Source organism: Orcinus orca, chromosome 3 (assembly GCF_937001465.1).
Source record: "Orcinus orca chromosome 3, mOrcOrc1.1, whole genome shotgun sequence".
NCBI lineage: Eukaryota > Metazoa > Chordata > Mammalia > Artiodactyla > Delphinidae > Orcinus > Orcinus orca.
The window spans coordinates 13,291,529-13,303,125 of record NC_064561.1 but is presented as its reverse complement, the minus strand read 5'-3'; the positions used below and the strand labels follow the sequence as shown (position 1 = coordinate 13,303,125).

General features: G+C 51.7%; 1 protein-coding gene across 3 annotated transcripts; it reads left to right on the top strand.

Moving 5' to 3' along the window:
• Positions 1-2,477: 2,477 nt before the first annotated feature.
• On the top strand, positions 2,478-11,074 carry HSH2D (hematopoietic SH2 domain containing). 3 transcript variants are annotated; one of them, XM_012535930.3, is made up of 7 exons: positions 2,561-2,620; positions 3,903-4,000; positions 4,505-4,652; positions 6,384-6,473; positions 7,479-7,644; positions 8,174-8,308; positions 10,427-11,074. In XM_012535930.3, the coding sequence occupies exons 3-7, from the start codon at positions 4,528-4,530 to the stop codon at positions 10,949-10,951; spliced, it is 1,041 nt and encodes a 346-aa protein (XP_012391384.1). In that variant the 5' UTR covers positions 2,561-2,620; positions 3,903-4,000; positions 4,505-4,527; the 3' UTR covers positions 10,952-11,074. The 3 variants fall into 3 exon arrangements, with proteins under 3 accessions (XP_004277658.1, XP_012391384.1, XP_033257459.1); XM_004277610.4 differs by lacking the exon at positions 3,903-4,000 and having other exon boundaries at positions 2,478-2,620; XM_033401568.2 differs by lacking the exons at positions 2,561-2,620; positions 3,903-4,000 and having other exon boundaries at positions 4,019-4,652; positions 6,384-6,435.
• The last annotated feature ends 523 nt before the right edge of the window (positions 11,075-11,597 follow it).

Here is an 11,597-nt window from a genome sequence, read left to right as displayed (position 1 = left end):
CGGTCACTCCTCATTCTCCCTCCCTCAGTCCCTGGCAATCACTAATCTACTTTCTGTCTATGGATTTGCCTGTTCTGGATGTTTCGTATAAATAGAATCGCACGCGATATGGCCTTTTGCATCTGGCCTCTTTCACTCAGCATAAAGTCTTTGAGATCAGTCATGAGCTTTCATCCCTTTTTATGGCTGCATAGTATTCCACTGTGTGGATGGACCATATCTTTTATGTGTTCGTCCACTGATGGATGTTTGGATTGTCTCCACCTTTTGGACGCTTTGCCTATTGTCTGTTTCTCAAGTATGCCTAGTTTGTTCCTGTCCCGGGGCCTTTGCCCCTGCTGTCTCCTCTTCTGCCAGCCTCTCCCGCATGTGGACTTCTGTGGCATCAGTCTCCCCGTGGAGTATGAGCTCCAGCATGACATGGACAGGGCCTGTTTTGTCTTCTGCTTCATCCCCAGCATCTAACATGGTGCCCACACTTGGGGCTCAATCAGTTTTTGTGGAATGAATAGAATGGAGGCATTGGAGAATGAGAGAACTGTGAAATTGCGTAAAGCCCAGAGTTGACAGAGCCTAAGGGCTTCCCCACCCCTGACATCGACAGCCCCAGCATATCCCTGGGCTGAGGCACCACTGTGGCCACCTACCCCGAGAGCCACCCCACATAGGGGCCAGTGAATGTCCCACTCACCAACTGGGGCCTCCAGTGAGAAGCCCAGACCTGACGTTGGAAGGGTAAGGGGCTGACTTCAGAGGGGCAGGGGCCTTGGAGTCTCCCAGCCCCACCATCTCCCTGCTGGTCCCCTTCTGGAATGTTCCTCTGAGGGCCATGTTCAAGGGCCACAGTTCATGACTGTGGCCACCAAGAGATGGGGGATGATTCTGTTGTGACAGTCTCAGGGAGGACATTAGTTTGGGAAAGACCACATCCCCCCCAGGCAGGTCAGGCTAATCAGGGTGGTGCCCTCTGTGGTTGGGCCTCAGGGGGACAGGCTGGAGGGGAACTGAAACACCCCATGTTTCTGGAGACTGAACTCTATGTAAATGAGATCCCCGATGACCAGACTTTCTAAGTGACAAGGGTCTCTTGGACAATTCTGATCCCCTGCCCAAAGAATTGCTCTTCTCCTCGAGGTTGGGACCTGGTCCACTGGGCCGTGGAAGGCATGGAGGATCAGAGAGGTGAAATGAGTTGCCCAAGGCAGCCCAGCTTGTGAGATCTGGAGGCCAAACTTGCATCTACCCCAGCCAGGCACAAAGGCATCAGCTTAAGTCACAGGGAAGAGTCCTAATATTTCTCTTAACTGAGCCCCATGCTGCATGCTTGAAGGTTGTCTTGCCTAATCGTCGTCACGTGACTAAGGAGGGCTATCTTCGTGCCCACTTCACAGATGAGGAAACTGAGGCCCAGAAGAGTTTGAGTGACTCACCCAAAGCCGTACAGCGAGTGAGTGAGAAACCAGGTTCCATGTGTCTCCTGTTTGAGCCTTACTGACCCGCAGGCTCCAGACAAGGCCAGCACCACCACCCCCAACCCCCGTCAACAACCCCAGGAGCAGGGGATGGTGATGGCATCCATCTTGAGCCTGCAATGGGGGGCTATCTATACCAGCTGCACCAGGGTGATAGGTCTGCAGGGAGGCCCCCAGCTCAGCCACAAGGATCTGGGCCGTTTCTCTCTGAAAAGGGAGGAGGAAGTGGTTTTGCCTGCGTGCCGGGGACGGGTGAGGCAGCCAGCACGCATCTGGGACTAGCTGATGTGTTAGGTAGGGGTTCCCACACTCAGGGCCCACAATGTGTGTAGGGGCCCCCAAAATGTTTTAGTGTTTTAAAATCAGGAGAAAAAAATGGATACAATAATAATGAATATATAAAATAAATCCAGCCCAGGATATGTTAGTCTTGATATCAAGGAGGTTATAAAAAATAATTTTAAATGGGTGTGTTCTTTTTTTTGTTTGTTGTCTTACAGAGGAAGTCATAATGTAGCCCTGTGGCACGCAGTGAGGCCTCAGCCTGTCCAGGCTCAATCCTGCCTCAGGGATTTTGCTTGTGCTGTTCCCTCCCCCTAGAGCACTCTTTCTGTGCAACAACCCGGCAATCAAGTTGACTCCTACGTGCCCCCAGCAAGCCCTTTCCTCCAGATCAGTTAGGCCCCCCTCTGTGGGCTTCTTGCAACTCCAGTTCCCCCTTCCTGACAGGCTGTCCACTTTGAAACAATGACATTAATCATTTCTCACTTCTCTTCGTTTCTCACCAGGTTATAGATGCCGGGAGGGCAGGACCTATGCCTGTCTTGGGGTCACCTCTTTTGTTCCCTGAGGATCTGGCACACAGTAGGTGCTCAATAAAGGCTTGTCGAGGTCTGGATGGAGCAAGGGTGTCCAGCCACCTGCATGCAGCTCAGCAGCTCCGTCAGACTGCAGACGGGGCGGGGGGCAGGGAGGGACAGCGGTGTCCTAGTCCCCGCCCAGGGCTCACCTACTTAAGGAAACAGGAACCACTTGGGGCAACGCCCCACCCCGCTGACGTGCAGTCCCTGAACAGAAACCTAGGCTCCTGCAGGTGCCGGGGCACAGCCAGAGTGAGGGCCTCTGGCCCCCCCACAGGGTTCTCCCAGGTACGTGCCTATTTCTGTACCCACCCCATGCTGAGTGAGACCGGGGCCCCAAGACCCTGAGCCTCATCTCCACCCTTGAGAAGATAGCACATGGGGGCCAGGCTGGGCCAGAAGGAGGGACAGGGCTGGTGGGGTCCAGAGAGGCAGGAGGAATTTTCTGGGGGCACTGGTAGGTGACCATTGGAAAATAGAGCTGGAATTAGGGAAAGAACATTCCTGGCAGGGGCACAGCATGGGCAAAGACATGGAGAGGAGAGACAGCTTGATCAGTTTTGGGTAGAGTAAGGATGTGGGGATGAAGGGGTGAGGGAGGCCTCAATGCCAGGGTCAGAAGCTTAAAACAGTATGACTTCATTCGTCAGCCAACAGCCCTGCACCCTCCTCTGTGCCCACCCAGTGCCAGGTGATGCTGGGGACCCAGAAAAATCCAAAAGAACCTAGCCCTGGACCCCAGTCCTCAAGAGCTCCTAATATGGGGAAGACTGAGCCAGACAGAGACACTCCAGCTCCATGAGGCAAGGCTAGACCAGAATGGTGGGGAAGGTGAGGGACAGAGAGGGATGCCCAGGGCTTTGTCTTAGAGAAGAGGCAAGAAAGCTGCCTGGAGGGGGGATATTTTTGCTGACCCTTGAAGGATAAGTAAGAGTTCTTCCTGGTAGAAAAAAAGAACAAGCTTGTAAACATTACCTCATGCTAGGTCACTACTGGATTCATGAATGTTCATTATATACATACAGTGCTTACTGCTGTGCCAACTGTATCCTCTCAGGTAATTACCATCATTAGCCCCAAATTGCAGATGAAAATTCAGGCACAGAGAGGTTAAGTGACTTGCTCAAGGTCACACAGCAGCTAAGTGAGGGAGCTGGGGTTTGAACCCAGGTTGCCTGGCTCTGATTGGGCTCAACTGATTTGTCACGCTGCTTCATTTAACATTTTTTAATGGATCTATTTAATTTCACTTGCTGCAGAATTCCTTTGGGTCGTTCCCCAGAGGGTGTGCTTGGTGTCTGTCTTCTGGCAGGAGAAAGTCAATATTGACTGGGTTGATAAATACATCCCCTCCCTGTGGAAACAGCTTGGTAACAAAGACGTTCTGAGATATTGAAAAGTTAGACCAGTGGGTGGGAGGAGAAGGGGCGAGCTTCAGTTTGGGGACAGAATTAAGGGTAAAAGTGAGGGGTCATGTGTAGACAACCCAGCAGGGCACAACACTTTTGCTGGTTTTTCACTGACTTAATACTGTTTTGCAAATCGCTGCTGTTTTCTTTCTGTTTTCCAGCTCTGTTTTCTCTGTCTTGGCTCACGAAGTCCTGTGGTACCTGAGCTTAAAACTGCTGAGAATGAGTGTGAATTAACCATGCACCTGACAAGTTATAGGTGTGCCATCGGTAGCCACCACTTATGGTGACGATGGTGACAGAAGCAACTGTTTGGGGCCACATCTCTGTAGTGTTTAATGAAACCATGGCAACCTTTTATGGCACCCACTGTGTACCTGCTGTTTCATTCATTCACTTATCATTTTGCCATCTCCACGTCCCTCCCAGGACAGTGATAGTTACTTAATATTTAAATAAACTCAGTTCTTAAATACATATATTTTTAAAAGGGACTTTCTAATACTTGTAGTAATGACATAATAAGAATAAAAGGAAAAGGAAAAATCCTTGGGGGGGGGCGCGGTTTGGGACAAGTCGATGAATGAATGTGCATAAAGTGCCAGCACATAGTAGGTGCTCAAGAAACTCAAGCCGACTTCAATCCTGTTGTTCTGTCCAGCCTGGAGGACTTCTTATAGCAGGAAACACCATGAGCTGCATGAATAGAGCAAAGGTGCGAGGTGGACCAGGCTTGACTCTCTTTCCTCCCTCCCATTCCCAGGTCAGCCCTCACCCCTGGAAGCCATGACAGAGGCCAGAAAGCTGCCCCCACCACTGCCTCCAAGACTGGACTGGTTCGTGCAGACTCAGGTGGACCAGCTGACCTGTGGAGGGGTCCCTGAGTGGTTCCATGGTGCCATCTCAAGAGAGTAAGGACACACCCACACCTTCCACCCTGCCCTTCACCCTCTTCCCTTGTCTTCCCCAACTCTATAGGCAGGTTTTTGCTGCAGAATTCTGGGCTTAGCTCAGCTAAGTGTGTTAAGAGGGTGGGTGAAAAGAGCTCTGGAGTCCCAGACTTGAATCCTGCCTCCTCCATGGACTCACTATGTGACCTTGAACAAGTTACGGGTCCTCAGCTTTCTCTATACAAGTGGCCACCAGACCAGTACTGCCAGGGACCTGACAGGCCCCTGCCCCCCACCTCACGCAGGTGGGGATGCAACCTCACCAGTCAATGATGGCAGAATGCAGCCTCAGAATCTTTCTTAACACAGTGCCCCAAACAGCTGCTCTCAGTCCATCAGGGATATAACCAACATGCACTTCCTACATCAGACTGAGCTCTGAGGACATGAACAAATCCACCTAGTCACCCCTAGGGGCTGGCTCTAAATAAATGGCGAATAGAACATTTATTGCCACATTCTGCATGCAGGAAGTTGAGGAAACTGTGAAAGCCACAGAGAGGAGGAACTGGACATGGTTTCTCAGTTCTGGGGTGCACCAAAAGAAATACAATGTGAGCCACACATTACAATTTTAAATCTTTTTAGTAGTTTTGTTAAAAGAGTGAAAAGAAACAGGTGGAATTAATTTTTATCATATTTTTTATTTAACCCAGTATATCCAAGATATTCTCATTTCAACATGTAATCGGCACTAGGTCCTCAAAATCCAGCACGTATTATATTTTAAAATCACATCTCAATTCTCACCAGTCATATTTCAAGGGCTCAGCAGCCACACGTGGCCAGTGGCCTCTGTATTAGACAGCTCGGGTCCAAAATCCCCATTCTGTCTCCTAGAAGGCCACATTACTCTTTGTGAACCCGAGATAAGAGTAACAGTAATACACTAAGTCCCCTACATACGAATGAGTTCCATTCTGATAGCGTGTTCGGAAGTCCAATTTGTTCCTAAGTCCAACAAAGTTAGCCTAGGTACCCAGCTAACACAACTGGCTATGTATTGAGTTGGCCAAAAAGTACGTTCGGGTTTTTCATACGATCTTATGGAAAGCCTGAACGAACTTTTTGGCCAGCCCAACAGTAGTGTACTGTAAGAGGTTTATAATACATTCGCATCTTTGAAAGTTCGCATCTTGAAGGTTCATATGTAGGGGTTACTGTAGTGAGCATCTTTGTGGGTTCTTACCAGCTGGCAGTTCCCACACTCACGCTGCATGCACGTCATCTGTCCTCAAGTGGGCCCTGAGAGTAAGAGTTTACTTTCGCCTTAAGGAAGCTGAAGGTCACAAAGGGACTGACCCTCACCAGGGGTCACACAGCTAATGAAAAGCAGTGCTGGATTTTAAAATCAAATGCATCTAAGAGCAGCTCCTGCTTTATTACCTGTGACACCTTGATGTACCCAAAGGTGCCTCTGGGGGGTGCCTTCCAGGCATTGGGAAGGCAAGCAGGGGCTCTGAGAGATGGTCAAGGTCATCAGAGGCTTCCTGCCAAGTCTGGGAGAACACCCCTGTCCCTGAATATCCCAAGCTCTGAAATAACCAAGAAAAGAAGGGGTTTTAGGCTGTTTGTTTGAAAACAGAAAAGTACAGGCCTCTCTGACTCAGGGGCACCAGTACTGGGATGACTGGTATACCGGACATCTGGCCAGTATGCTTAGCCATCTCTCTCCTGTATTTGCCCTTCCAGGGATGCCGAGAACTTGCTGGAGTCACAGCCACTGGGATCCTTCCTCATCAGGGTCAGTCACAGCCACGTGGGCTACACGCTCTCTTACAAGTAAGGCCTGGGCTAGGGGCCAGGGCAGGGACAGGAGGGCTCTGGGGCTTCCTTGGAGGAGCAAGTGGTGCTTCATACAACAACTTCTCAGTGAGCAACCAGTGCGAGGGTCTGGCCAGATCTAACTGAAGAGTAGGCAGTTGCAGGTCTGGCTGTAACCAGCAGACTTGGGCCTGGCAGTAACTGAGACTGTGTGTCTGAGAACAGGAACTGCTGAGGACTCAAGAGTGGCAGCTGCATTTCCCCTTACTACCCCTCTCTCCCCTACCATTTAAATGTCAACTCCCTGACTTCACTCAGGGGGACATGTTAGGGGAAACCAGGGCAGCCCAGCTCCTTAATTTCTCGATGCCTGATCCAGCATCTCAGTTAGAGGATTCAGCAGCGCAAACTACTTTTCAAAAGGATTCCAGGCCAAAGGAATTTTTTAAATGGACCTATTACAGAGTTACCCATAGAGGGAAAAGCTTAGGCTTTTAGTCACGCAGTCCAAGGCTTAGCTGTGCCACTTAAGAGGCTGTGTGATCTTGGACAAGTTACTCACCCTTTCTGTTCCTCCCTCAAAGTCCTCATCTCGAACATAAGAATGCTAAAATTAATTCAGAGTCATGATGGGAGGATTAAATGAGGCGTAGTAAGCACATAGTCGTCCATTAATAAATGCATCCGTTCATTAATAATGGAGCATTTATTCAGTACCTGTACCAGTTTTCCTTGTTGTCATTTCTATTGATCATTTACCCCTTGCCAGGCACGGAGCTAAGCTTTTACCTGCAGTAGCTTGTTCTATCTTCACAAGAAGTCCTGACGTCAGCCTTAGTAGCCCCATGTGATAAAGGGGGAAACTGAGGCATAGTGCAGTCACCTGCCAAGTGTCACATGGCTAATGAGTGGAGGAGCCTACAAGGGAATCTAGGCAGATGGGCTGTAGCCATGATGCTGCCAGGTCAAAGGCTGGGGGGTGGGGACAGAATGATGGGGAATGAGATGGCAGTGTCTCCGCAGAGCTCAGAACTGCTGCCGCCACTTCATGGTGAAACTGTTGGACGATGGGAGCTTTATCATCCCTGGGGAAGAGAGAGCCCATGCCTCTCTAGTTGCCTTGGTCACCTTCCATCAGCAGCAGCCGTTGCGGCCACACGGGGATCTGCTGACGCAGCCCAGCCAGCAGGTGAGGGTTGGGACCCCCAAGGGCCATAGCGCTCTCCCAAGGGCCAAGCCCCCCAGACTCTTTTGCTCCCTCAGCCCCCTCAGCCTCTTGTGATTCTGTCATTCTTGTGGTCCCCGTTTCTTGTGGCCCCGCCCCTCCTGGTCCTTGTTCCCTGGCCCGCAGGCTGATTTTTTTTACAGGAATTCATGTGCCAGGTATAACCTTGGCTGATCTACAGGAATAGCATATTTCCTTATAAGACTCAGTGGGTGGGGCCCAGTCCTCACAAGCTGCTGTGGGAGGGGCATATCTCCTTATAAGGATTGATGGGCGTGGCCTAGGCCCTCAGAAGGGGCTGTGAGTGTGGCATATTCCTTATAAGGCCCAGAGGGCAGGGCCTAGCCCTCAGTAGCTGCTGTGGGAGGGGCATTCTTCCTTACAAGGTTTGTGGATGGGGCAACCTCTGAGCCCCCATTTCCAGGATCTGGGACCACAGCCCCATCCCTGTACCCTCCTTGGGACTAAGCTGCATGTCCCCTCTGCCCCGCAGAAGGATCCAGCAAATGCGGATTATAAGGATCTCTTCCTTTTCTCTGACGCATTGGCTGAGGAAGCCACCAGCTCTGCTCTTGGCCTCAGCAAATACCAGAATCCCTCCTCTTGTCCCATGGACCCACTTGAAGAGGTATGTGACAGAAAACTGGCACCTTCAATCTGGAAGGTGGGAGGTGGGGCAGGGGGATGCAGGAGCAGAGGTGGCCAACAGCTGCCAGAGGAGATGTTCTAGAATGAAGATTAGATCCCATAGCTCCAAGCTTAAAACTTTTCAGGGAGACTTCCCTGGCAGTCCAGTGGTCAAGACTCTGTACTTCCAATGCCACGTGGGGTGTGACAAAAAAACCCCCAAGAACAAATAAAAAACTTTTCAGTGGTTTCCCAAGGCACTGAGATTAAAATCCCAACTATGATCTCAGGTCCTGCTACCCATCACCAGCCCAACTTCAGCCCCTCTGCCAACCCTTCTGCTGTTCTGACACATCAAGCTAACCTCAGGGCCTTTGCATGTGCTGTGTGCTCTGCCCCCAGATTTCCCATGCCTGGCTTCTTTCATCACTTCTTCTTCAAGTATCGCTCTCCCCAGTCAGCAGACCTAAAGTAGCCCCTCTGCCTTCTCCATCACATCACCCTGTTCATTTGCAGCAGAGCAGTCTGTAAAATTTGAAAAGTCTTGTTTATTTATGAGTTTTCATGTTTCCTGCCTGCCTCTCCCATCAGACTGTGAGCTTTGGGAGGCCTGGGAATCTGACTTGTTCACCACTGCTTCTCCTGTCCCTCAGAGAGGACCTGGCACATCAGTGGGTTTGCAGGTGAGGGTGGGGGAACAGTCAGGGAAGGCTTCCTGGAGTAGGTGGCATAGAGCTGGGACATTCAGGATGAAGAGGAGCCAACCACACACAGAGATGCAGGGAGGGCATTCCAAACAGAGGAAACAGCACATGCAAATGTCCTGAGGCTCAGGGTGAAAAACAGAAGAACCGCAATAGCCAATGTGCGGACAGAGTGGAGTGAGCAAAAGGGAGATTGTTGGGAGGTGAGGGGCCAGAGTCGGCAGGGGTCATTCATGCAGGGTCTTGGGGCCAGGGTGAGGTGCTGGGATCTATTCCAGGTGTTCTGGGGAGCCATGAGAGAGCTTGAGCATGGTGGGACTGATGGTGTTCCCTGTGGCTGCCGGCTGCAGAAGGGGCTGTCTGGGGGCGGGAAGGAGGCAGGGACAGTATCCACGTGGGAGAAACTAGAAAGGGAGCCCTAAAGGTGGATCTTGCTGATGGCTTGGAGGTGGAGGGTGAGGGGAAGAGGGACGGTGTCACGGTTTGAGTCCCCCAGTCATCCATTATTTGGGAAGTGATCCCAGGAGGTGCCATGAGGGGAGCAGGAAAGTGGGTCAGGAGAGAGAGGGCCACCAAAGGAGGCTGCTGTAGTGAGCGGGTTACCCCTGTGGACTCTGTGGAGCGTGCACGTCAGTTATCCCACCTTAGGGACGAGGAGCTGTGGCACTGATCTTCCCTTCCATCAGTCATTAGTCAAGCGCTGTCTCTGGGAGGTTTTAATTCTCTGGTACCTCTGGTCTGCAAAGTGGCCAAAGAAGTCCCCAAGGCAGAGTCCCCACTGCTGGCACTTGGGAGTGGAGCTGGAGGCACCAAAATGCTCAAGACAAAGGGATGCGGATGGGGCATGGACAGCATCTGCCACAAATGACACCCAAGTTTGGGGCCTGAACAACCTGGTAGATCAGGGGTTGGCAAACTGCTGCCCAAGGGCCGCATCTGGCCCACTGCCTCCTTCTGTATGGCCCATGAGCTAAGCATGACTTTTATGTTTTTGAATGGCTGAAAGAAATCAAAAGAAAAATCGTATTTCATGACCCTTGAAAGTCAGATGAAACGCACATTTCCGTGTCCATAAAGTATTAGAGGAACACAGGCACGCTCGCTCACTGACGTGTGATCTCTGGCTGCTTTGGCCCTACAACAGCAGAGGTGAGTGATGAAACATAGACTGACCTGCAAAGCTGAAAACATTTCCTCTCTGACCCCTTACAGAAAAAGTTTGCCAACCACTGAGGGAGACAGTGAAGCCCTTTACTGAGACAGGAAGGGTGTATCGTGGGATCAGGCTTGGGGGTTCTCTTTGGGACTTTCTTGGCCCCAGGACATCTGGGTGGAACCCGGATCCCAGTTTCTGGGGCAGATTCAGAGCTGTGGTAGGCGGGGTAGCCCCAGGTCTCACCTGCTCTCGGTTTCAGGCCTTCACAAACCCAGTCCTGCTCCATCGGCGAAAAGAAGGGAAGCCATTGGCAGAGCCGGACGGGGCATCCACGGAGAAAGCTACTTCCTCCTGCCCCCCGAAATCTCCTCTTGAGGAGGCCCGCCAGAAAATCTGGAGGAATCTCAAGATACTCCCCCGGACGGGCAAGAAGGTCCAGCAGGAGCTGAAATCCCAGCTGGTGGCTGCGAGCTCATCGCTCTGGGACGCCAAGCCGTTGGTGGTGACCCATGGCTCTGGAGCTGGAGCAGGGGACTCAGCCTGGAAAAATAATGTCTTCACAGACCCCCAAGCTCCAAGAAACAGAGATGAGCCCTCCAGGAAAGCCTCAAGGTCAGCCAGCTGGAGCGAGACAAGCTCGAGGGTCAGGGACTGGCACCAGGCAGTCGTGAGGGCCCTGTCCTCACACGTGTCCAAACCGGAGCCAAGGGGCTCGAAAGAACCACAGGACTGTCTCCCCGAAGAGTACCGCTCACCGCCACCCTTCGCCCCTGGGTACTGCTAGTTTCGCCCCGGCTCTCGGACCCTCTCTGCCGGGGGCCGTTCACACCTGGACCTTTTGCTCTCTGCCATGACCCACTAGCCCTCAGAGACCTGAGGAATGTAATAAAGACATTGCTTGGGTCTGGTCCTGCGATTGCCAGTAAGGCGACCTGGTCATTTTAATAATAATTAGTAATAATAATAATGTTACCGCAGTGGCGTCTAGGACACCTACTCTGTGCCTAGCCTCACACCAGACCCTCCATGTTCATTATTTCTTTCATGCCTCTGAGCAGGCCCATCAGGTAGGTTCATTCTGCACTTTTTTTTTTTTTTTTTTTGTGGTACGCGGGCCTCTCACTGTTGTGGCCTCTCCCGTTGCGGAGCACAGGCTCCGGACGCGCAGGCTCAGTGGCCATGACTCACAGGCCCAGCCGCTCCGCGGCATATGGGATCTTCCCGGACCGGGGCATGAACCCGCGTCCCCTGCATCGGCAGGCGGACTCTCAACCACTGCGCCCCCAGGGAAGCCCCCATTCTGCACATTTTAAAGAAGAGACAGGAATTTCCCTGGCGGTCCAGTGGTTAGGGCTCCATGCTCTCATTGTCAAGGGCCTGGGTTCGATCCCTTATCGGGGAACTAAGATCCCACAAGTTGCGCGACACAG

What these genes read in the sequence shown, in the direction of transcription:
- HSH2D (XM_004277610.4), top strand. Translation starts at nt 4,528, where the DNA reads ATGACAGAGGCCAGAAAGCTGCCCCCACCACTGCCTCCAAGACTGGAC. An exon ending in GGCTACACGCTCTCTTACAA is followed by an intron (nt 6,474 to 7,478) that starts GTAAGGCCTGGG and finishes GTGTCTCCGCAG; the next exon opens with AGCTCAGAACTGCTGCCGCC. An exon ending in TGACGCAGCCCAGCCAGCAG is followed by an intron (nt 7,645 to 8,173) that starts GTGAGGGTTGGG and finishes TCTGCCCCGCAG; the next exon opens with AAGGATCCAGCAAATGCGGA.